Here is a 25,145-nt window from a genome sequence, read left to right as displayed (position 1 = left end):
GTGTTTTTGTGTTGGATGACATGAAGTAGTTTTTTGTTTTGTGTGAAAAAAGGATTGTCAGTGAAAATTCGTCTTCATTACTAGCAAAATATTTTGTCAAGTCGACCTCCACGCGGTTTGTCTAGACCCATTCGTGGTTAATTTTTTTTTTATTGTTAGGGAGCCAAACAAACGGTCCAACTAATGGAAAGCAGCTTTTTTATGCAACTTAAAATGGCAAACGAGCTGACGGCCCACTTGATGAAAAGTGGTAACCGTCGCCTATAGACATCAAGTTTCGATCTGGGGTGAACAAAATCTTGTCCAATTTAACCCCAAAAAGACACAAGTCTGCGCGTTTACCGCAAAAAAGACGCCGTTTGTCGTATCTCCTCACTTTCAGGGCACTTCCCTCGATAAAAAGTCAAGTCTAGGAATTCTGGGCGTTGATATATCTTGCGACGTCCAGTTTTGCGGTCATCTGGAGGAGAAGGCTAAGATAGCTTCCAAAAAGTTAGGAGTGCTCAATAGGGTGAGACGATATTTCATGCCAGAACACCGCCTGAAATTATATAAAGCCCAAGTCAGGCCGCATATGGAATACTGTTCTCACCTGTGGGCAGGAGCGCCACAGTACCAACTCCTTCCGTTAGACCGCATTCAAAGTCGGGCGGCTCGAATTATCGATAGTCAACGCCTTACTGTCCGACTTGACCTATTGAAACTGCGCAGAGATGTTGCATCTCTGTGCATCTTCTACCGAATTTATCATGGGGAGTGTTCTGAGGAATTGTTCGGATTGATACCTGCTGCTGATTTTCACCACCGTACAACCCGCCACAAACTAAAGTTTCATCCCAATCATCTGGACGAGTGGCGGTCTTCCACCGTGCGTTTTTCAAGGCACTTTCTTCCACGCACAACCATTCTTTGGAATCAACTTCCAGCAGCAGTATTTCCGAACCGATACGACAACATAACCTTCAAGAAAAGAGTATATTCCTTTTTAAAAGGCCGGCAGCACACCTGCAATGCCGCTGGTGTTGTGGGTGATCATGGGCGGCGGTAGTCACTTACCATCAGGTGAGCCGCATGCTCGTTTGCCCCCTGTGTTGTAAAAAAAAAAAAAAAAAAAAAAATATCGTCATAGTTGTAGAATACTGACTGATCTGACAAATATTACATATATATATATATATAAATATATATATATATATATATATATATATATATATATATATATATATATATATATCCGCCAGTATTCTACGACTATGACGATATGAGCAGTAACACGGACATAACCAGGCGTTATTCTTTTGTACCCTGTAAAATTACTGCCATATCCCACCATTCAAACCGAAACACACCCATGCAAACACAACTGCTTCACGGTAGAAACACGAATGGGACAGAGGTGACCAAGCACTCGAATATTGTACAAAGTCTCTCTTTGGTACTGATATCTCACACAAAAGATGCTGTCGCCCATGGACACCTGCAACACGAGAGGAGTTGCTTGTGCGTTGCCGGCATAATTCATAGTAAATTTTCGGTCGAGGGCCAAGTGACCTGAGTTCATCCTCATTAATTTATTCTCCACTGTTGCATATCTACAGATACGTGCACCATTCCATCTTCATCCACACAAAGCTGGGTGTTACCTTACATTGCGTAATAGTACAAAATTTACATATTTATAATTATACTAATGGTGACCTTAGAGATAAACAGCTGTGACAGTGACTTGTCAGACTGCCCTTCTGACACAGTCTTGTAAATCACATAGGGCAGTTCTCGAGTTGAACCGGCCATGTTATAGTACGATGTGATAGTCGATAGTGATGTGCTGGATAGCCCTTTTTTGGTATACGAGTATTTGTAGTCGCTAAAAAATGAATCGAATTCGGACTCGAGTATTTATACGGGTATTCAAGTACTTTATCAAACTCAAGTAATTTTTCTATTGGTTTTTAACAGAACTTAACTTTAAATGAACATATTAAATACTCATTAATTTAATTTTCCCTTTGAGATTTAAGGAAAATTGAAGTACCCAATTAAATGATGAAACAGAAATATAAAAACTTATGATAAACACGTGATTATTATTTGACTACAGCAATTATTCAAATATCGTGTATCAGAATTCTATATATTGCAGTACCTGAGTGACTGTTTTTTTTTAATTAATGATAAATGGAATAGTAGCTCGTCTGCGCTATCGGTGTTCACTGAGAGGGTACCAATGAGAATTGATCCCTACTAACAATTTCTCTCCTCGAACTTGAAACCTGTATTCGAATTTCATATGTCATTATTATGTATCTGTATACAATACTTGAGTATCCCGATCAAATATCTATATATAAATCTAGATTGCTATATTTGATCGGGATACCAGAGTGCTTATTAGGTATTCTAAACAGTAGCCGAGTCAACCTGATTCGGCCCATCACTACCGTCGACCGGTCGACCGAAGCGGTATTGCGTAACTTTATTGAACTCTATCAGGCATTCAGGTTTCTTGACCCAACTGTGTTTTACTATATTATTTATGTATGTATATGTATATATATGTTTATAGAGAATAGGATAATTTTCAAAGCTACACTTCTATATAAACTGCTGTATAATATGTATTTAAGCTTGCGAATTGAATGGAAGAGATTCCCCATTCGTACTTATTCTTTGGCTATTATTATTTATGTTATGTTTCTCTAATTCTGAACCGATTTAAATATATACTTTTTTTATATATAACAGAGTGTATTTGGTACTACTTATATTTTTTATGATTTTCTTTGCGTAACGAAATAACTGTATGTTGTGAGGGAAAACCTGTAAAATTACGTTACCCACGTTATCTATTTTAAAAGAATTTTATTTACGACTTGTTTTTTTGTAATAATAAATACATATGTATTATAAATATATAGGTAATAAAACTATTTTTATTTAATTTTTTAATTTTTTCTGCTTTTGGCTTTCGGAAGTAGGAAAAATATTAAAACATGCGATATGTTCTAAATCGTGTATCAAGATAAATTTTTTTGTTTAAAAGATGTTGTGTTTAAAAGATTTTAAGTTACATCTCCAGGAGAACAACATTGGAAACCACATCCAGTTTGTGCAATAGTTTTTGTGGGATGCTGGAACAATTATACAAAAAGGCAAACGGATGAACAGATAGACAAAATATTTAAAACTTGTTTTGGCATTTGCGGTCTTATAAGACCCTTCATAATAATTTTTCCTAAATATCTCCCATATCCGTGTCAGATAAAGGAAACATTAGGTGTCATGTCGTATAAGGAGGTAAAAAATATGCCTTGGAATAGAGTTGGTTGGAAGAAAATACATGAATTAGTTGCACCGACAAGAGCAAACTCTTAAATGAAAAGACAGAGATCTCCCATGAACAGATATCGTCCAATTACAATTCTATTATATTAGTAAGATTTTTGTGTTTTTAAAAAGCGGTTCACATATCGCGTACCTTTGAAGTACATTAAAAAGCTACGGTCCTTAAAAGTATTTAGTGGTTAGTTTTGGATGTGCTTCTATCTACACATTCTAAATACCAAGCTAATTTAGGTCACAACCACCCCGTTCAATTTAAACAAATAAACGATAAGCAAGAACAATTGCCAGCGAACCAGGTCAATGTGTTATTTAGGACAAACAACTTGTTAAATATTTATAACATTGTGATATTGATACTAAATACTAATTGGGAGTTAATATCAAAGACATGGATATAAACAGATGTCGCACTCTATGAATCTTAGATTTTTTTATACAATTTAGAATGGCAAACAAGCTGACAGCCCACCTGATGGAAAGTGGTAATCGTCGCCTATATATATGAGCAGTACCATGGACATAACAGAGTATACTGTTTCGTCCATGATACCCCCATGCGTTACCATTCCTAAGGACTCAGGTGTTATTCCTCGATTATTTATTATTGTAAAAATTGGCAATGTAAAAGAGATAAAACATAATAACATATGTTACAGCGAGATAGGCAAGTAGGACATTCATTTACACAATATAAGCTCGAAGCTTATTAATTCAAAATAAGTTGTAATTATTTTTTACCTTTTGAAGTGGAATTAATTTTAAATGAATGTAATTAGTCAAACTTATAAATAAAAAAAAAGAATATATTCACGTAATTACACTTTCAACATTTATCTCTTTAAATGTCATATTGTAGAACAATCGGAAATATTTTGTACAAGAATTTGTTCAAAAGCATTAGCTAATTTAATCTAAATAAAGTTCAAAACACCTTCAAATTTATGTTATTTTTGCACGCATTTACAAGACGATATTTATAACCATTTTCTTGTTTCATTTTTATGATTGCATTTCTAGTCCATTAGTAGGTACGTAGTGTGTTACACTACGTCTGTGGTGTAGAAGCAGCACTTGGTGTGTCAATTGTTTTGCCCTAAGAAAGTACTGCGACTCCGACGGAAGGAAATGTTCCTCTAAAATGTATGGAGTATGGACTCAATTGATGTATCCGAAGTAGAAGTGACATCGTGAGTAATGGGGACTAATGGCCCCATTGCTAGCAATAGACTCTGTCAGGTTATCTCTACGGTTCCCCATTGGATCCAGGGTTTGGTAGTTATTTCCTAGAGAATACGTCACGATGGGACAACTGACCTAATTTCTTACTCATTCTCTGATATTTCGCCAATGTATATCGATAGCGCAGGCAAGACTATCATTTCATTTTCACCCTATTAAAAAAAATATTTGTAAGGTAGCTATGCAAAAAAGCTGATCTAAAATCAATTCGAATTTAACACGTTTTTATTATTTATATTAGATGATTTAATTGTCTTTTTTACCACAAAATTAATTTCAAATTAAACATTTATTTTGCAAAGTCGAACACAGGCTCATCAATGTCACTTTGATGGGCATTGACTGCAGAAATGACGTGTGAAAATTGCAAAATAATTGTTAAATTGTTAAAGACGGGATGATTTTCTGATTGCATTGTTTTTCTTTAAAAACTCATGTTGCAACCTATGCAATTTATTGAAATTTACCTTTTTAAAAATATTTTTGGATTGTAAATTCTTATTTTCATAGTTTATACAATAATTTATATATATTTTTATTGCTTTTTTTATTCTTATTTATGTGTGTATGTTATGTACATATGTATTGTTTTTTCTTCATTTTATTGTTGTTTAGTTTAACTGCAATTATTGTTTTTATTGTTCTCAGTAAAAAAGATAGATACTCTTTATTGTTTCCTCCAAAAGATTACAACAGTAAACTTATTATAAATACAAACAATCACAAGAAATAATCACAATGAGAAAACAATGGGCGACCTTATCGCTAAGAGCGATCTCTTCCAGGCAACCTTTGGATGGAGAGGAGTAATTATAAACAATTTGGTAGGAGGCATGATAAAAAAATTTGTTAGTTCTAGATATGGGATATGTAATACATATAATAATATAAAAATTATCCTTACTTATTATTATATATACATATATATACATATACACATACATATACATACACACACATATACATACATATACACATACACATACATACACACATATACATACATGCATATAAACGTTCACGAAAAATATGCAAGAAATAAGTATGCTAAGCAGACATATAAACATATTAAGGAGATGACAACTTGCTTAAATAAAAGTCCTTAACTTTTGTTTTAAAAGTAACCAGACATTTTATACTTCGTATGGAAACTGGTAGAGCATTCCAAAGCCGTACAGCTTGCACCGTAAACGATTTGTCATAAAAGTTTGAGAAATGTACCGGAGTCTTCAGCTGGAGGCCCTCAGAAGACCTAAGATTAAAAGAATTGACGGTATGCAGGAATTCAAACCGCTCCTTCAGATAGTGAGGGGAAGAAGAGTTGAAAAGGACATTGTGGAGCAGTGAAAGAATGTGAGTATTCCGGCGAAAACGAATAGGAAGCCACTTGAGCTTAGCGCGAAACTGGGAAATATGATCATATTTTCTAAGACCGAAAATAAACCTGATACAAACATTTTGAAGGCGCTCAAGTTTGTTAAGCTGGTCCTCCGTAAGATCCAGATAACAAGTATCGGCATAATCAAGAATTGGAAGTAAAAGAGATTGGGATAGCGTAATTTTGGTAGCAGTAGGAAGGAAATTACGTAGTCTACGAAGTGAGCATACTGATCCGAAAACTTTTCTGCTGACAAATTCTATTTGTGGCCGCCAAGTAAGAGAACTATCAATAATTACACCTAGATCCTTTACCGATACACTGAAGGGGATAACCACATCACCAAAAGTTATAGGTATAAGCGTTGAATAATCTACCTTTTGGATTAGCTTAGGACTACCTACCAGTACTACCTGAGATTTGGAAGGATTTACTTTAAGGCCAAAAGCTTTACTCCATTTACTTATATGTTTGAGATCTTGGTTAGTTAATGCAATAGCATCGTTCAAGTCGTCTAAAGGAGCCTGAGTATACATTTGTAAATCGTCTGCATATAGATGGTAGAGAGAAGTTAGTTGGTTTGATATAGTATTTATAAGAACTGAAAAAAGGAGAGGAGACAAGACGCCACCTTGCGGAACGCCAGCAAACGTATCGCACCAAGATGAAGACACATCGTTAATTCGAACTCGCTGCCGACGTCCACACAAGTAATCACGAAACCACTCAACTACAGGCGGAGATACGTTAAGAGAGTGTAACAGTTCTAGTAAGATGTCAAAGTCGACGGTATTGAATGCATTACTAAAATCTAGGAGTGTTAGGATGGTCAGTTGGCCGTGTTCCATTCCCGATCGAATATCATCAGTGATCTTAACTAGTGCTGTTACTGTGCTATGACCGGGTCGGTAGCCAGACTGAAAAGGATTCAATAGGTTGTTTTGGGTAAGGAATTTTGTCAGTTGAGTATGAATAAGGCGTTCAAGCACTTTAGAGAGGAATGGTAGGATTGAGATAGGTCGCAAGTCAGAGAAAGAGATAGGATTGTTTTTTTTGGAATGGGGATAATTTGTGCTTCTTTCCAACACTTTGGAAAAACACAAGTTTCAATAGAGCGGTTCAGGATTAAACAAATTACAGACAATATCTCATCGAGAATTAGAATAATCATATTACGACTGATACAATCGGTACCTACTGCATTCGATGTTATTGAATTAATGCTGCTCTTAACGTCACACTCTGTAAGTCGATTAAAAACAAACGGCGAATAATTAGGAGTCGGAAGCAAGGAAAGATCTGATAATGTTTTGGTCTTATTATTAACATCAACTATAGGAGATGTTGAAAAATGCAAGTTGAGAGAATTAACATCTAAGTTAGTATATATGTTATTCGGTTGGGTATTACCGACTCCTAATGTCCTAAGAAACTTCCAGACTTTGCCGGAATCTCGTTCTGCAATAGAATCATGAATGTAGCGTCGTTGTGCATCCCTACACACTCTATTGCAGCGATTTCGATGTTTTAAATATTTGGTCTTATTATCGTCACTGGGACGATGCTTGTAACGAGTCTTTGCTACATCCCTTCTGTGCATCAATATCCTAATTTCATTATTAATCCATGGAGCCGGAGTGTGTTTAATTTTTATGGCCTTAATGGGAGCATGCACATCGTACAGTTGAACAATCAATTTGTTAAACTGTACGACCTGCTCGTCTACGGATATTGCGTCTTTAACAGGTGTCCAGTCAATTGTTTTTGCGTCACTACGTAGTCTCTCCACATTTATACTGCCAAAACTACGCTGGAAAACAGTTTTAGATTTTGCTTTTGGGGAACGTATTTTGTAAGACAAATAAATCAGATCATGATAAGAAAAACAGTCCGCTGCGCACTGACCATGCCTCGCGACATTTTGCAGGGATGAGATCATAATTAGGTCGAGGAGTGAAGGAGTAGAGTCGGGAAAATGATGTGTCGCAGATAGCGGGAGTATATTTAAATTACAAGCTTTTACAGTAGATACGAGAGTGGAAGCACGTGAATTTTTTTTTTAGGAGACAAGTATTAAAATCGCCCATTATGATTGTGTGATTGTAGGAAGGAGTGAGGGATTCGAGAGTTTTTTCAAAAGATGAAAAATAGTCATTGCGCATGGAAGGACTGTAGTAGACTCCGAGAAGTAATTTTGAATGGGAGAGAGAGATTTCAATAAAAAGGTGCTCACCAGCATTCTTTGGGGGCGGCTGTGCAGATATACTAACTACAGAGTAAGTGAAATGAGAACGGAGATAAATAGCTACACCGCCACCGCCACCGCCAGTTCGATCATTTCGTATAAGTTGGAAGCCTGGGAGGGAGTAGGAAGCAGAGGAGAGACATGGTTTTAACCAAGATTCAGAAACTAATATAGCGTGTATGTTATGTTGATTAAGAGAAACAATCAAGTCAGAATGGTGTGCTGGAATACTTTGGGCATTAATGTGAATTATGTATGTTGAGATTATTAGGTACATCTGAAAACAGTGCAGCCAAAGAATCCGATAGGCATGGCAAACTATTGAAACTGTTGTTAGTGCTGCAAGAGGAATTATGTGTAGAAACAGAGAAGTAATCATCATTATCAATGTCCTCGTCACTATTGCAAAATAAATTGTGCATACTTTGAGAAAAATAAATAAATAATCTAATAAATACTAAATGAATATCTTAAAAAATAGAATATAATATAAAAAATTAAATACACTAGTTATAATAATATATTAGAATAATAATAATATATATAAATATATATTATATAATTTAAATTACTAAAAATAATACGAGTACATGCATACTCCACCTGCCGGTTATCAGGAAAGAAAATAAAAAAAATAATACTACTTCGCTTAATAACTCGTCCACAGGTTTGGTGAGTGAGCCTGTCAATACATACAGGTAGTAAAGATATATTAAAAGGTTACAATAATATGGTAAATGGTTAGGGTAAATGTAACTGAAAAATGAATGAAAACAGCTACAGCTATCCCGGCACAGAAAATTTATAAGTTTGACTTAATCATAAAGTACAATAAAAAGAAAATCTAAATATAAACTTGAATACAAAAAAAGTACAATAAAAAGAAAATCTAAATATAAACTTGAATACAAAAAATATAATAATAATAAGAATATTCATGTTAAAAATTGTATACATTAAAAATAGTACTGAGTACTGAGTATTCCCCTTTACATCCATTCATTACTAGTATTATCTGTGCCGGAGCTGTAATGAGCATAGATTAAGGATGGTAACAGTTCATATCTTTTTTTAAAATATAGAAACATAGATTATATACAACTTTGATATGTAGCCAATATTCAGATGTTATCTGATAACTGTCAACCAACATATTGACATTGATCTATGTAAATTAGAATAATTACTTGCTTTAATAAATTAATTAATAATTACATTACTGGAGATTAGGCTGTATGGCTCAATACCTTTGCCTTTCCCTGAGTGGGATAAATTAAACTTCTACTACTAACCAATCAATCTACCGTCTATTTTACATTTAATAAGTAGGTCGCATTACAGTTGAATTATAAATAGAAAAAGCGAATGAAATGATATTAAAAATGATATTATTTGATATAAATAAAAGTGGGTAAAACGATATTAATGTTAATACAGACCAAACTCACTCACCAAACCGTAGAATATAATATTCAAAGCTAACAAGACTTATTTCTTGCTGGTTTGAGCCCGTTTCGTTCTGCTGACGCCGACGTCCACCTTAGCCGCAACTGGAGCTGGCTGTTGGGATCCTGGTACTGCAATTCTACCCAGTTCAGTCATGCTACTAATACGATGCCGTACCCCATCGGATCCAAGGACGTGAACAAACCCATCACGTGTCCAACATTTTCTGACACCAAACCGTTGTCTGGCCGCCATAAATGTATCGTGCCGAGTTTTTGTCAAGAACTCGGAAATGGAAACATTTGTGCCCTTCAGCTTTGTTTTATTGGACCAGATCATGTCGCGAGTGTTGATATCTCGAAACTTAACCAAAAGTGGACGAGCCTTTTCATTGGTTGTTATGCGTCCCATTCTGTGACACCGGCTAATGTGTTCTGTTGAAAACTCCACCAATTTCAATTGATCAACAAGGACACTGCATACCACTGAGTTAACATCTTCCCGATCACTCTCTGAGACACCATGAAGAAGCAATATTTTCCTTCGACCACGCATTTCCTGTAAATCAACTTCTTTTGCCAGCAGGTCAACTTGGTGTTGCAATGATTGTAGACTCTTCAGCGTCATATGTTTAAAAATGGCAAACTCTGAAGCAATATCCGCTACTCCTGGGCTTGTAAGAGTTGCCTTCTGCAGTCGTCCTTCAAAGTCCTGCATCCTTTTGACAAATTCGTCTCTAGTCTCCTGTAAGCTCAACTTTTCCACAGACATTTTTGTTGTTGTAGTAGAGGTAAAAGTGTAATTTATTCCGGCAAGTGAAGTGAAGTGATTATAGTTTATATATTTTCATTAAAATATACTGTTTTACCACTTTATCTATTTATAAAACGAAAATCGAATTGGAGCAGTTTTTAACAATGTTCGCACAACTACCTCCGACCGAAAAAAAAAATGTATCTATCTGTCTATGTATTTTTATACTTATATATCTAGTGATGTGATTGCAAAAAAATAACCATGCAACATTTTTGTGCCCATTTAAACTATGCAGTAAAATATATGTATATATTTTTTATTTTGTAATAATCTTACTATTGTACTCAATTTTTGGAAATATTGTAGGCACAATGACTAACATTTCGATAATCATCGTCATTATCATTATAATAGCCGTTAATTGTCCATAGCTGAATATAGGCCTTCCCCATTAGGGGAGTTTTGCCAGGAGTTGTAGTGGTACCAGACATATTTAGCAAAATAATAATTTGTAAAAAAAAATTAATAATAAAAACACGCGGCCTTTATTACATAGTAACTATTATATCATCATAATTATGACTTTATCGGATCATTGAAACAAATTCAACGAGTTTAACACGGTTAGACAACGCTCCACACCACCGTTATCAGCTTTAATTCTTTTAGCACACTAAACTTTTTGATAACAGTATTTAATACGTAATTATAACTTCGAAACCAAAGGCTTCTCACACATTTCGTTTGTTTTCCTCGTTTTAATGTACATACTGATTTTGGCAGACTTATTAACTACTCTTTTCTGCGATCTTGACTTTGTAAATTAGTATATAAATTCGTTATGGTTATATCAACCGTTATCCGTTCATTGCTGATAATAGGCCTCTCCCATAAATTCAGGGGTTTTGCCAATAATTGCCACTATGTTAATTCCAATTGCATCAAAATTGCATCAAATTTCATTCATCTGTTAGCCGTTTATGTGCAATTGAATAACAAACATCTGAACATTTACAATATATATATATATATATATATATATATATATATATATATATATATATATATATATATATATATATATATATAACGTAGCTATATAGTGTACCTATATATGTATATACGCGTATACATTTCTCAGTGATTGGTTAAGTTGTTAAGTTAGTCGCGCTAAAAAGTAACAAACTAATAAACATACTAACTTTTACGTTTATAATAATAATTAAATTACAGGTTTTGTATACGATTGCTTCTTATTGTTAGATAGGTTAAATGCACTTTTCTCTTATAAACAGGATCGTTCGCAACCAAGTGGCAATCGATAGAATTGATTTATGGTTGTATTTTGAATCAATAAATCGCTCTAGAAAAGTGACGTCAACGGTTATTGTTGTTCGCTTTCTAATTGATTTTTGGTGATACAAAATATTCTGAAAATGAAGAGTGACAGTAAATATGCAGCACCATAATGAATATAAGTTTTAAAATATATTTTAAAATGTATATATATAATAATATAAACATATCGAGTAATTTATAACTGTCGTAAACTAAATACATAAACTAAAGCAAATAACTAACTATATAAAAAAAGCAAATAAATCCATCGATGGAATCGTTATCTTTTTAATGTAATAACTACCGGTTTAACTTACGTGTAATTTGATAGAAAAACTAATTGATAGTTACAGGACCAATTCGGGACCTTTAATCATGAGAGGCTGTGACGCGAGCGTGAGTCTGACTGGTCCCGAAACTAGTTGAGATTACTCAATCTAATTACACGTAAATTAAACCGATAGTTATTACAGTAAAATATAATGTGTACTTCCGAAACTTTCTTATAACTAACGATAAAATTGCGAATCGTTGTCGTTAGCCAATCTGCGAGAAAGAACAAGATATCGAATGTCGTTATCTCATTCTATTTCAGTCTCGTTTGCGATAACGATTCTATCGATGGATTCATCTGTCACTTCTCTAAGAGACCAGGGACTCGTTCAGATTCGTTACATCTTCCTCAGACTGTTTGCAATCTATCGAAAAAGACTTTGATGGTGCAATTGTTAACCACACTGCCTCACCTTCTGATAATTGCGAGTTCGATCCCCGTACATTGATATAGAAACATTTGTCTTTATGAGTATTTCATATATATGTATGTATTTACAAAAAGTATATTTAAGTATGTGTACCAGTTGTCCTGTGAAACCGCCGCTTAGTTTGGGACTAGGTGGCACTGTGCAGTATATCTTGTAGCATATTTTTATTGTATATTTATCTGATGAAGAGAGTCTAGTGTCTAAAACCTTGTGATTCGGGGTAGTGTACCATCAGGCGTCACAGACAGGAAATACACTTGCGACCTAATTCAGATAGAACAATAACGATTGTCGCTTAACTATTCACAAATTAATAGACACGCATCGAATAGGCCTTGACATATATTTATGATATACATATATAACATAAACGATGGCCTACCACTTTGTCTTGTTCAGATTTATAATTGTATTGTACTGTAAAATATTTATTGTACATAATTTATATTGGATACATTAAAAAATATTTAATATGTCATAATCTTAGAGCCTGGATGGTCGTGTACAGCGTGGTTTCAGAGATGTTTCCTTCCACGAACGCTCAGGTTATGGAATAAGCTCCCTGTCTAGGTTTCTCCAAAAGACTACAGTATGGGGTTCTTCAAAAAAGGGGTAAAGAGTTTTTCAGATACATTAATAGGCTACGGTGACCGGTGAGGTGGGCTGTATGCTCGTTTGCCGGCTCAATGGTATAAAAAATAAATGCAAAGATAAACTTAACCCATCTCTTCTCTCTCTCTCTTTTATTTCTTACAGTCAACCTTTGAAAAGCTAAAAGAAAACTATAATATGTTTGAGGGTAAAAACCGTATAGTTAATGATTAAATTTAAATATACTTAGTTAAAATTAAACATAATGTTCGTTTGGAATATTATGTTTAATTTTAACAGCGAAATGTTTCATACATATTACAGTAATAAATAATTGTACACCCCTACATATTAAAATAATAATAATGCATAAATAAAAATAATAAACCTACAAGTATAAATATAAATTAATATATACATATATTCACAATTCGCTCAATGAACCAGGAATTTCAGAATATTTTTTAATAAACCTGCTTTAAACGATTTCATTAATTGTGCCATCTTCAAATTGTTAAGAAGCGAGTTCCAGAGACGTGCAGTATGTATAGTAAATGATTTGACATAAGTTTGAATATTAAAGCAAGGCAAATCCATAATCTAGTCATTACTGCATCTTATAATAATGTCAAACGAGTATCATTAATCTCTTCATTGATTTCTAAGTGATGATCTGCTTTTTATGATACTTTTAATGACAATATTATATATATATATATATATATATATATATATATATATATATATATATATATATATATATATATATATATATATATATATATTTATAAAACTTAGAATGGCAAGCAAGCTGACGGTCCACCTGATGGAAAGTGGTAACCGTCGCCTATAGACATGAGCAGTACCATGGACATAACGGTATTATAAATAAATATATAATTTATTTGCGTTACTTACAGCACACAATTAACAACAGCTATAGATAGACATACAAAAAAAAATACATAAAAGAATTAAAATAATTTTTCTTTCATGCGTGTGTCATAGCAATACAAAATGGTCACAGCTCAGTTCATTGCTTTGCCCTCTAAAGAGCAGAGTTCGATATTCTGTTGCGGCCAATATTGAATTATTTATACAATATACAATAATGTGACAGTTCATCTAGCAGGTTATTTTTTATGTAACTTAGAATGGCAAACAAACTGACGACCCACCTGATGGAAAGTCGTAACCGTCGATTATAGACATGAGCAGTACCATGGACATAACAGAGTATACTGTTTCGCCCATGATACTCCCCATGCGTTGGCAATCTTGAGGACTCAGGTGTGATTCCTCTGTGTCCTGTAAATTCACAGCCTCACCCTTCAAACCGAAATACAGTCGTGCAAACATAACTGCTTCACGGTAGAGACACGAATGGGACAGAGGTGCCCAAGCAAATGACTTTTGTACAAAGTCTCTCACTGGTAAATGGGAAGGAAAGTTAACTTGATTCAATTTCTGTGAATCGATTAAGATTTTTTGAAATTCTTTTTGTAAGTGAACTTAATAGTGATTAATCGAAAGGAGGTTATTAAAGAAATTTATTCAAATCTGTTTAGCAGTTTTTGGGTGAAATAATAATAAACATGCACCCATCCATCCACCCACCCATCCATTGTTACAAATTTTAGCATCCCAATAAAGAGAATAATCACTATTTGCATCAATATGCTCGTTGTGCTCGAGCGTCATTTCTCAGATTGCTTTTTTATCACCATTAAAAAGAAAGTAAGAAATGTGTTAATTTGAAAGTTAAATTGACACACATAGATTTTGGTGTGTCGGTCAGATTCATAGGCGAAGATTCGGATAGATGACATAAATACCTCAATTGATGTGAAACTAGATCTGCAACTACCAAACTAGCTTGATGTGATGTCACAAAAGCGTTAATGACCAAAGATAGACACGCCAATTATATGTAGTTGTGATATCTATTTATATATATGTAGTCAGGCTTGAATCCATAATTTTTGAGACCTAAAGAAATGACTTTTGTTTCTGAATAATCATCATCATTTGAGCCGTTAACTGTCTACTGCTGAACATAAGTCTTGCCCATAAGGGGAGTTTTGCCAATAGTTGCCACGCTTGGCAGGCGGGTTGGCAAATGCAGTTAAGCTTTTAGAGATGTTTTAAGAGCGACGCTGTTTCCCATCACTCTACCATTAAGTTCCCTTAGTTGCCCCTTACGTCACCTACAAGAAAGGAAGAAGTAGCCTATTTTGTGTAGAGACCACACGGCTGGATTTTGAGTATTTAGATTTGTTTTTCTTCTTACGCGCGAAATTTTTTTACATCACAATCTAATAAACAACTGGAGTGTGGCACCAGAAGTTGGCAGGTTACAACACTGATATTATAAAGAGACTAGCTGACCCGGCAATCGTTGTCTGCTATAGAAATTATTTTTTCTGGATAGGGACACCCTAATCACCTAGTAGTCTTATGAAATATATTTTACTTATACCTACGAAATACAAAAAAATTATAAAAATCGGTCGAGTCGTTTCGGAGAAGTTCGACCATAAACATCGTGATACGAGATTTTTATATATACCCTGATCGACTAATTTCTTGTTTGTCAAACTGAAACCACGAAAGCTATAAAGATCTAGAAGTACACTCGATTTTTCGTCTATAGTTGACGAGTGATATGAAAAATTCTTGAAAATTTGCTCTCCAATGGGGTCAACAAGGAATTGAGAGTTTAAGTCACAATTTTTTACCCCTAAACTACTTTAATATAAAGTACACAAATGTTGAATCTTTATCAGGATTTTAGTATAAAATTGAGATAAATTTATTACTAGAAGATCTTCTATTCCAAGAAAAGTAAGAATTACGAAAGAAAGTAAAAATTACGGGTAAAGTATATTTTGTCACTTTTGGTGGAGCAAAATTTGTTATTCAAATTCCTATTTTACTGAACTAGGTATTGTTTTGCGAAAGTCTATATATATCACTGGTTAAATGATTAGAATTATTTTGTTTAATTTAATGACCGTGGAATTAAACAAAATAATTTTGATAAACTTACCTTTGTTATTTCTCTTGATCTTTATTTTTTGTGTCGTTTTAAAAACTACCTGTAAACTGGCGATTACATTTTTGCGTCATTTCATAAAAACTCATATAAATATGTCCATATATTTTTAATGACATTTTTAAAATCCATAAATTACACTGTTATGGGTTGAATTTTCACTTAAGATGTTTTACATTATATATGTTATTTTCCACTTATTTATTTATTTCCAGTTATATGCTGTGAAATACTATCATAGACCTTGACTTCCCGATCGAAGCCAAGGTCAACGAGTTTAAAATATACTTACATATTAACAGATATGTATTTATTTATTTAGAAATATCTAACAAATTGCATTAACATAGGTATAAATTAACTCTAGATAAAACTAAAGCCAAGCACGTTTGTTTTCTGAATAATTGTTTACGTTCAATGAATAATACTTAGGCTTTGCTTAGTAATTTATTGAAAGGTAGATTCAAAAATATTGCTGTTCGGTATCTTTTTAAGCTATTTAAAACGAACATGTCCTCAATTATTTTGGATGTTTTTGTGTGTCATACTTATAGACTTGATTTCCGTGTTGGATTTGTGAAGATCGGAACATTTGGAGCTACTTTTTTATATACGGAGGACACAAAATCTATAGACACACAATTTCACGTTCTAATTTCAAATATTTTATTTACATATATTTTGTGTTAAAATGAGAATAATATTTTCTTTTAAGAAGAAAAATAAACTTGTTAATAAATGTTCCATGAAATTATAGTTTTATAGATACAAATACATTTATAGTTTAACAGTTTACGTTTTGAGAAACTACGAAAATAATCACGAATTAGACTCTGGAATATAATTATTGTAATTTAACATTTATATACCAAGAAGGTGTATTTTCATCATATTAAAAAAAATCATTGGTTTTTGCCTGTTTCTGTTGCTATGTCATGATTATGTCGTCAATTCTGAACCGATTTCGATTATTCCTTTTGAATAGAGTTCCGATATAGATTCTAGCTATAATCATTATAATACAATGTGATTCACGATAATTATTATTCAACAAGAGTCTACTCTGGTGTGTCAGTCCCATATTAATTTTAAAACGAATGCAAAAATCTGCGTGTTGCAAAGCAAAATCTGCCTATAGACACAATTCCGCATTCTAAATTTAAATATTTTTAATCTAATATGTCTACAATTATGTCGTAATTCGTCGCCGTATTTTATCTCCACTGAAGCTGCTATTTTGGGACTATGGGTATGTTATCTCTACGTTATAAAAATTCCACAGTTTCGTCATAATTTTAATATAAACGGTAATAAGGAGAATTTGCTCTTCCAAATTCTGGGATTTTTAAAATCGATGATAACCAAATAATTACTGGGTATCCTAGATCTTATCATCACTTACTATCAGGTGAGGTAAGATCAAGCAGTGAGTGCAGAAACAGTGGATCTACCCAATTTATAATAAAAAAGTAACAAAATCAATCGTAGGACTGCGTGTTAGAAATAATATATATATATATATATACACATGTATGTATATGTATAGGTACGTATGAGGGTGATAGTCATGCGAGTTCAATGCTTTTTCCCTATCTCAAAAAGTATTCAACGTGCCTTAAAAGTTTTCAGGTAAATTAAATATTAATTGAAACTAAGATTTTCTCATTTTTCACTCACCTTGAGGTTGAAAAAATGTCGGGACACTTGATATAGATAGATAGATATATAATTTATTTACATTACTTACAGCACGCAAATAGCAACATACATACACAGTAAAAAGAGATAAAAGAATGCATATACAAAAAAATAAATGGACACGACGAACTTATGGATACAATAAAAGGAGAAACCAAAGTATAGTTACATCAGGCAGATCAAGGAAAAAGTTGGTGTCATGTTATATCAAGAGGTGAAGAGAGTCGCTAAAAGTAGTAGTGAGTGGCACCGACAAGAGCCCAGCTCTTCAATAGGAAATGAAAATGAGCAAATTCCATTATGACTGGCTGAGCCGTTATAACGTTAAAAGGCAACAAACAAACTCCATTCCACATTTATAAATTTCTACGGAAAACTTCTTATTCGAATAGAGTCAGTGGTTGACTCTATTCGAATAAGAAGAAGGCCTCTGAACGTCTCACCACTTCTTCAAGTTGACCGCTATTCTGATACACACATGGCGAACGAGGATCACCTACCGCCATTAATTATTATCACAGAAACTACCGCTTTTGCTTCATCTAGTTGTTATTATAACCCATACGACACTTATCTCTTAGTACGATGTGAGCGCTAAAGCGTTATTTAGTATTACTAATAATAATCAAATAATAAGGAGGGAAAGGGATTGTTAGTAATGGAGACTAAGAATCCCATTGCTAGCAATATACCCAACCAGGTCGACCTCCTCGCGGTGCCCCCTGGAAACTATCGTGATTAATTCCAGATGAATTCATCATGATTGACTAACTGGCCTGTTTTCATCCTCATCGATCACCCTTCACTGGTGCCCCGCCAGCGTATCCCGTTAGGGCAGGCGGGTTTACCATTCCATTTTCATCCAATTAAAAAAAAAAAACAAATAATAAGTACTATTGGACATATTAAAGAGCATTATTTAATTCAAAACTATGTAGCTTGTACATACAAGCTTTAAGTACTGGACAACTGGCAGAAATATTTAAGTACATTTCTTAATACTTACATGTTCATCATATTAGCCGTTAATTGACAACTGCTGACTATAGGCCTCATCCTACAGGGGGCGTTGCCACGCTTGGCGGGCGGGTTGGCAACTGCAGTTAGAATTTGGTGATGTTTTAAGAGGGACGCTGCTGCCCATTACTCGATCATTAAGCTTCTTTAGTCGCCTCTTACGACATCTTTTTTCGATTTGACTCGAATGATCAGATCTGAATAAATTGAGATACATTGTTTTCAGTCTCTTTATTTTCGTTTCGAACATTTCTTATGTTACATTCATGTTAAAAATATCGAACCAAAAGTTCGGTTTTTCGATATATCGAATCGAGATCGGAAACTCTATAAACATTTAATAATAAGTAATTACACTTCTTTCAATTATTTGTTTATTACTTATTGACCACATTACAAAAAAAATTTTGGTACAAAAGGCGTACTTAATGCTATATAGTATTCACTCCCATGTGTTAAAAAATATTGAAAATTGTTTTGTTTATTTAATATGTATTCTTATGTAAGTTTTTTTTTTTCGCAGAAATACCAAAGAAATGTTCGTCGAGATGCCTTCACCGTCCATAGACACAGATGGATTGTCATCATCATCAGCGACAAAATGCGCTGACGAGCAGCGTAGCGCATCAGATTCTCTGAACAGTTTGATAGAGGGAAAGATTCAAGAGCCTTGTTTAGAATTAGATTCCCTGACCGAGCAGTGCCCGGTTACTTGCGAAAACAACCAAAAATCAAAGAAGAGGAGATCTGTTTGTTGCAGTATGTTATTTCATAACGACATTGATTTGTTAATAGTTCTTAAACTAACAAGGACAAAATTCTACTAGGGACATAGAAAACATTCCAATTTTTTATTTATTTATTTATGCTTTATTGACCACATTACAAAAAAATGTCTGGTACAAAAGGCGAACTTAATACTATATAGCATTCTCTCCCAGTCAACCTTTGGCTAAACAGAAATTTTAATATGCGGTGAAAAAATTTTGAAGTAGTTCCAAATGCAATGTATCTAAAATGTAACTGAATTTAAGACTTATTATCACATTGGAGTAAAAAATGTTTGTCTATGTAAGTTAGTTAAAAAATTTTACAATTACCTATTTTCGTGTACAGATTAAGAACGTAATATCTTAACAAATTCTAAACCGATTTTTTAACAAAAAGTTTTTGGTTCCCCCTAATTTTGTGGTGTTGCTTAAGTTTTTTTGGGTAAAAATCTAAAATTATTTCATAGCAAGTATTCATTGTTGTTGATAATTTTTAATCAGCTTATTTGTTATTCTTAATTATATAAAATAAAGAATTAGTTTTCCTAAAACGTATATGGTAGCAATGGTAAATGTAATTTTACTCAATATTTAGTTTAACAACTTAGCATTATTTTTTACGTGATCTTCAATAAAAGATCGACGGGATTCAACCTAGATCAACCAAAGTTACCTCCATCTAACAATGTAAGTATGACCTAGCCGATCCCTACAATAGGTAACGAATACGCAACATGCATACAAAATAACTTTATAACGTCTACGAGTATCTTCATTGGTATTCTAATTGCATTTAAAGAATGCTTAGTAACATTTTTGGCGGGAATTCAAATTTTCCTTTTGAACATACTATGAGTGAACGGCACAAGCTTACGATACGTCACGAAATGACGGCGGGATACGTCATAGTTTTAGAATTATAGCTAGATTTATATATTTACACATTTAGGCGTTAATGTTTCCTTATTGGTGTAAACAATGTTTATTGTTTCTCTAATGTTGCTGAGGGCATTTTAAATTGCTTATTTACATATCTAAACAGGTAAGATTCTTTACTACGAAAGTGGTAAACAAGCAACTATGTTCGCCTTTACTATTATGCAGTTTTGTTTTCGACTTTGAGGAAACTTATATTGTCAAGTCTGTCTAAAAAAATCGCAGTTCCCTTGAGAAGCAGTACACGAATATATCGATAGATACGTTTTCGCTGTTGTATACATGAAATAGAACGAGATAGCAACGCTTGACGTCATACGCTCGATAACAAAAGGTGTCGACAGCGCTAAGAAAATCTTAAACCGCTATACATTTGGTTTCAAAGAAGAAAAAAAGATTTCTGTTGAGGTTGAGGTCATTGATTATGTAATATTACTAATACCACAGATAATATACTATACTAACTTTTGTCCGTTACTTTGTTCGCGTAGATTTGGAAAGTGAATTAGGAAAACCAATAAAATAGTCCATATGTAGATTAAGATAAAACATAGACCGATTAAATTAGACTTACAGGAATACAACAGTGAAAATCACATACAGTTTGGTGCTGTAGTTTTTGTGTGATGTCGAAACAAACATTCTAACAGACAGACCAGATAAAAAAAAATGGTTTATATTGCTTTTATTAAGACCCTTCATAGTAAGATATAGTACACATGGTGCAGTGATGAGAGCGCAGTCGGACAACGCTTGATTACGATCCCAACATTGGAATCCCAGCCTGAACTTCTGAATTTTCAAATTCATGTTTTAATGATTTTTTTTTATAGTTTATTGTACACACTAATACTATTATTAGTATTATTAGTAAATGTTACTTTTCTGTACCATATTTTTGTATACAGAAACATGGTAGTGAAAAGTAAATTTACAAAGATGAACTTTACAAGAATTCTCTTGGAGCAAACCCAGTGCAAAGGAGCATTAATATCAGCGTACAATGTACTATACTGTGACAATTTAAAATAAAAAAAAAAAAAACTAAACAGAAGTTTATATAAAATAAATTAAAGGTCGATATCCTCACATTAGAAATGAATGAAGGACAAGCGGAGGCCATCTGAATTAATTAAATTTATTATAAGACTAGTGATCCGCCCGGCTTGGTACGGGTAGATAGATGGAAAGATAAATTAGTATTTTATAAGCTTTAATAGGCAAATTTTTTTTACTTTGTGTTATTTGTGGGGATTCTGACTATTTTTTTAAAATAACCTACTCGTATATTCGCTGATAATGTAGTTTTTAGAATCTGTCGAGATTTCTTTAGTTTATCAATTACTAACTAGAGTCTATGTGGTCCCGGCATAGAATAGGCCACACTTCCCTTTCCTATGGGTGTCGTAAGAGGTGACTAAAAGAACTTAATGATTGGGGAATGGGTAAGCGTCTTTCTTAAAACATCCTTAAATCCTAACTGCGATTACCAACTCGCCTGCCAAGCGTGGCAACTATTGACATAACTGGATGGGGAAGGTTTATGTCCAACAGCTGAAATGATGAATGATGAAATAGAGAACGGCTTTCCCTAGAGACTACAGTATGGGGTTCTACAAAAAGGGTATATTAAATTTTCTTCAAGGTCAGCAACGCTTACCAGAGGGAGACTGTACAAAAGTCGTTTGCTTTGGTACCTCTGTCCCATTCGTGTTTCAACCGTGAAGCAGTTGTGTTTGCCTGGCTATGTTTCGATTTGAAGGGTGGGATATGGCATGAAATTACAGGGTACAGAGGAATAACACCTGAGTCTTCAGGAATGGCAATGCATGGGGGGGTATCATGGGCGAAATAACATACTATGTTATGTCCATGGTACTGTTCATGTCTATAGGCGACGGTTACCACTTTCCATTAGGTGGGCCGTCAGCTTGTTTGCCATTCTAAGTTGTATAAAAAAAATGTGACACTTAATGTTACAGGCGTCCAGTGGCTATATGACTATTTTCTTTCAGACGGGCTGTATGTTTGCCACCTTTGTGGTATGAGAAACAAACAAACAAATTTTCAAATCTTTCCTCTTTATAATATTACTATAAATTTGATTCGGAAAAAACCGTCTTCAATCCAACAAATTAGTATGGGATTAATAAGAGAGTGAATAAATTTAAATGCGAAAAGGATTATAAAAAATAAGTCCAAAATCGGCAATAAAAAATACAACTATCGTAACATAAATAGACACAAGTAGGTACTAATAGTTCTAACGGTACATTACTATATATATTATATAACATTAATAGCGAAGTTCACCGTAGTGGGACAGGCATGTCCTTGTAATACACAAAGTGCAAATAAAAAAGAAAAAACCTGTCTGTATCAGGTTATAAATAAAAAAGTCTAAAAGCCGTTTATTATGTTAATTATTTTATATGATGAAAAAAATGTAGGAAGTGGGTTATGAAAAAATATATATATAACTGGCAAATGAACTTATGAATATAAAATAACAGGTTTTGCGTGTATCTATTTAAATGTTCCATATAACTCGTCTATTATTATTAGTGTATGACATAAGAATAATATCTACTTAAATTAAAAGCAGGTTTTTCTGCAAAAAAATAGCGATTATTAATCGTGATAAATTAATGTGGATACAATGCGGAAATAAAACTTACCGATTTGCAAAAATAATCAACAAAATCGGCTTTAAATTTGTTATATGGCATATCATGTATACATTACAGGCGAATTCGGTACCTCTTTCTTTTAAAAATTACTTAATAAAATTTGTTCAATGAGTAGTGATTGGTTTCAGTTTCGCACGGGTATCTACACGTAATACAGAAAGATTTATAAATATATTAATATTTACTGTATTTGTTATTTCTCCTATTACTTGGTGCAATAAAGTGTAAATAAATAAATAAAATAAATATATAGTTTTATATTTAGTGACATATAAAGTTTTATATTTGTTAAATATTATATGTAATTTTTTTATGCTTTACGTTGCATTACTATAATTTTTGAAGGGTTTTTTTTTTAAATATTACTCTTTAAAATCCTAATTACAAAAATGGCTTATTGACCATTGTTTTTATTCAATCAATGAATTTATGAAATTAAAATGAAATGAGTATTAATATTATGATAATACTGTTGACACTAACCAGACCTACCAGTACGTATCAAGATCAAATAAAATAAAGTATATTAATTGACATGAAATTATATTCGACATATTTTTTTATAAGGATTATTCATTCAATATTTAAGTATTTTAAATTTTGCATGCTTAATTTTGGCGAAATATGTGAACTTATTATTATTTTACCACTTGTATACCTTACCATGTTTCTTGCAAATAAATATTCATTCATACATATTCATTCATTCATCTATTCATCCATTTGACCATTCATTCATACATTGCCAACAATAACATGACACTCTCTCCAAAATCCAAAGAATAAGAAAATGTATGTTAATAATATTTATAAGGTTTCGACAGTTATCAGTAAATTTCATTGCGATTGAACATCGAATTTAAACAAACACATACAACGATAAGTTGCATCCCTCCCTTCAGGCGGTCACTTTAATTATGATTAGTTGGAAACTAAAGATTTTACAAGTAAGGGCTACAAATAAAGTTGAAACTTTGACTTATCTTAAAAAAATAAAATTTTTGTTGAGAATATTAATTGTGAAACTTAATGTAAATTAAATTATTTAAAAGAAAATATATATGGAAATATTTTGTTTTATAGTTACTAAACTAAAAAAAGGATGAATACTAATTGTTAAATTTTCTCAATAACTCAATGTGTACGTATAATAATAAATAAAAAAAATCTTAATAAAATAATAAGCTTATAAACAGATATTATGATATATATTTATGATAGGCTTTTGCCAACGGAAAGCGGTTGCCAACCCGCCTGCCAAGCGTGACAACTACAGGCTAAACCCCCTAAGGGGGAGGTCTATTGCTGAACATAGCCGTAGACAGACATAAAAACGTCTAATAAATCTGTTTTAACTTTTGAGGTATATTGTATTTTTCATTCGTCAAAATGACAGCCATATGTTTCGGTCCATTCGAAAAATCTATTATTAAATTATTGGAATTATAATTTATTATAGTGACATATCCGGGTTTAATATCCATGTGGTCCCGGCTCCTATCCTTGGGACGGATGGGCAGCAACGTCTCTCTTAAAATTTCTCCAAATCCTAACTGCGGTTGCCAATTCGCTTGTCAAGCGTGGCAACTCTTTCTTTTTGAAGTCGGTTGAAAAAGTGTGACCAACTGACCCCGAAGACCAAATCAATTCGCGGTCATAGTTAATAACATTGCTATTAAATATATATAAAATTAGCATAAATTAGATAAATTAATTATACTTAAATTGTAAACATAATGCTTACTATCTCCGTTATCAATAGAAAATTAACGAGGCAAGACGGGAAATAATGAGATAAATTGTTTGTACACGCATAACTGATAATATTTATGTCCGAACAATATAAATAAGGGGTTAAAGTTGAATATCATCAATTG

The 25,145-nt window shown here is 33.1% G+C and overlaps 2 protein-coding genes across 2 annotated transcripts in view; one reads left to right on the top strand and one right to left on the bottom strand.

The window, feature by feature from the left end:
• The window catches only part of LOC113514448 (scavenger receptor class B member 1-like), a 68,797-nt gene that overhangs the window by 11,368 nt on the left and 32,284 nt on the right, over positions 1 to 25,145 (top strand). Inside the window, exon 2 of the mRNA XM_031908200.2 lies at positions 19,396 to 19,631. Coding sequence (XP_031764060.1) covers positions 19,409 to 19,631 — 223 coding nt within the window. The 5' untranslated portion in view covers positions 19,396 to 19,408. The remainder of the gene's footprint in view (positions 1 to 19,395; positions 19,632 to 25,145) is intronic.
• Positions 9,178 to 10,598, bottom strand: LOC128200251 (uncharacterized). Its single transcript, XM_052893066.1, has one exon. It carries the CDS (start codon positions 10,422 to 10,424, stop codon positions 9,696 to 9,698), a length of 729 nt encoding a protein of 242 aa, XP_052749026.1. The 5' UTR covers positions 10,425 to 10,598; the 3' UTR covers positions 9,178 to 9,695.

This window comes from Galleria mellonella, unplaced genomic scaffold, assembly GCF_026898425.1.
Source record: "Galleria mellonella isolate WM207_F2 unplaced genomic scaffold, CSIRO_AGI_GalMel_v1 utg172, whole genome shotgun sequence".
Classification (NCBI taxonomy): domain Eukaryota; kingdom Metazoa; phylum Arthropoda; class Insecta; order Lepidoptera; family Pyralidae; genus Galleria; species Galleria mellonella.
Note: the sequence above shows the minus strand (reverse complement) of the source record. Positions and strands in the feature narration are given on the sequence as shown.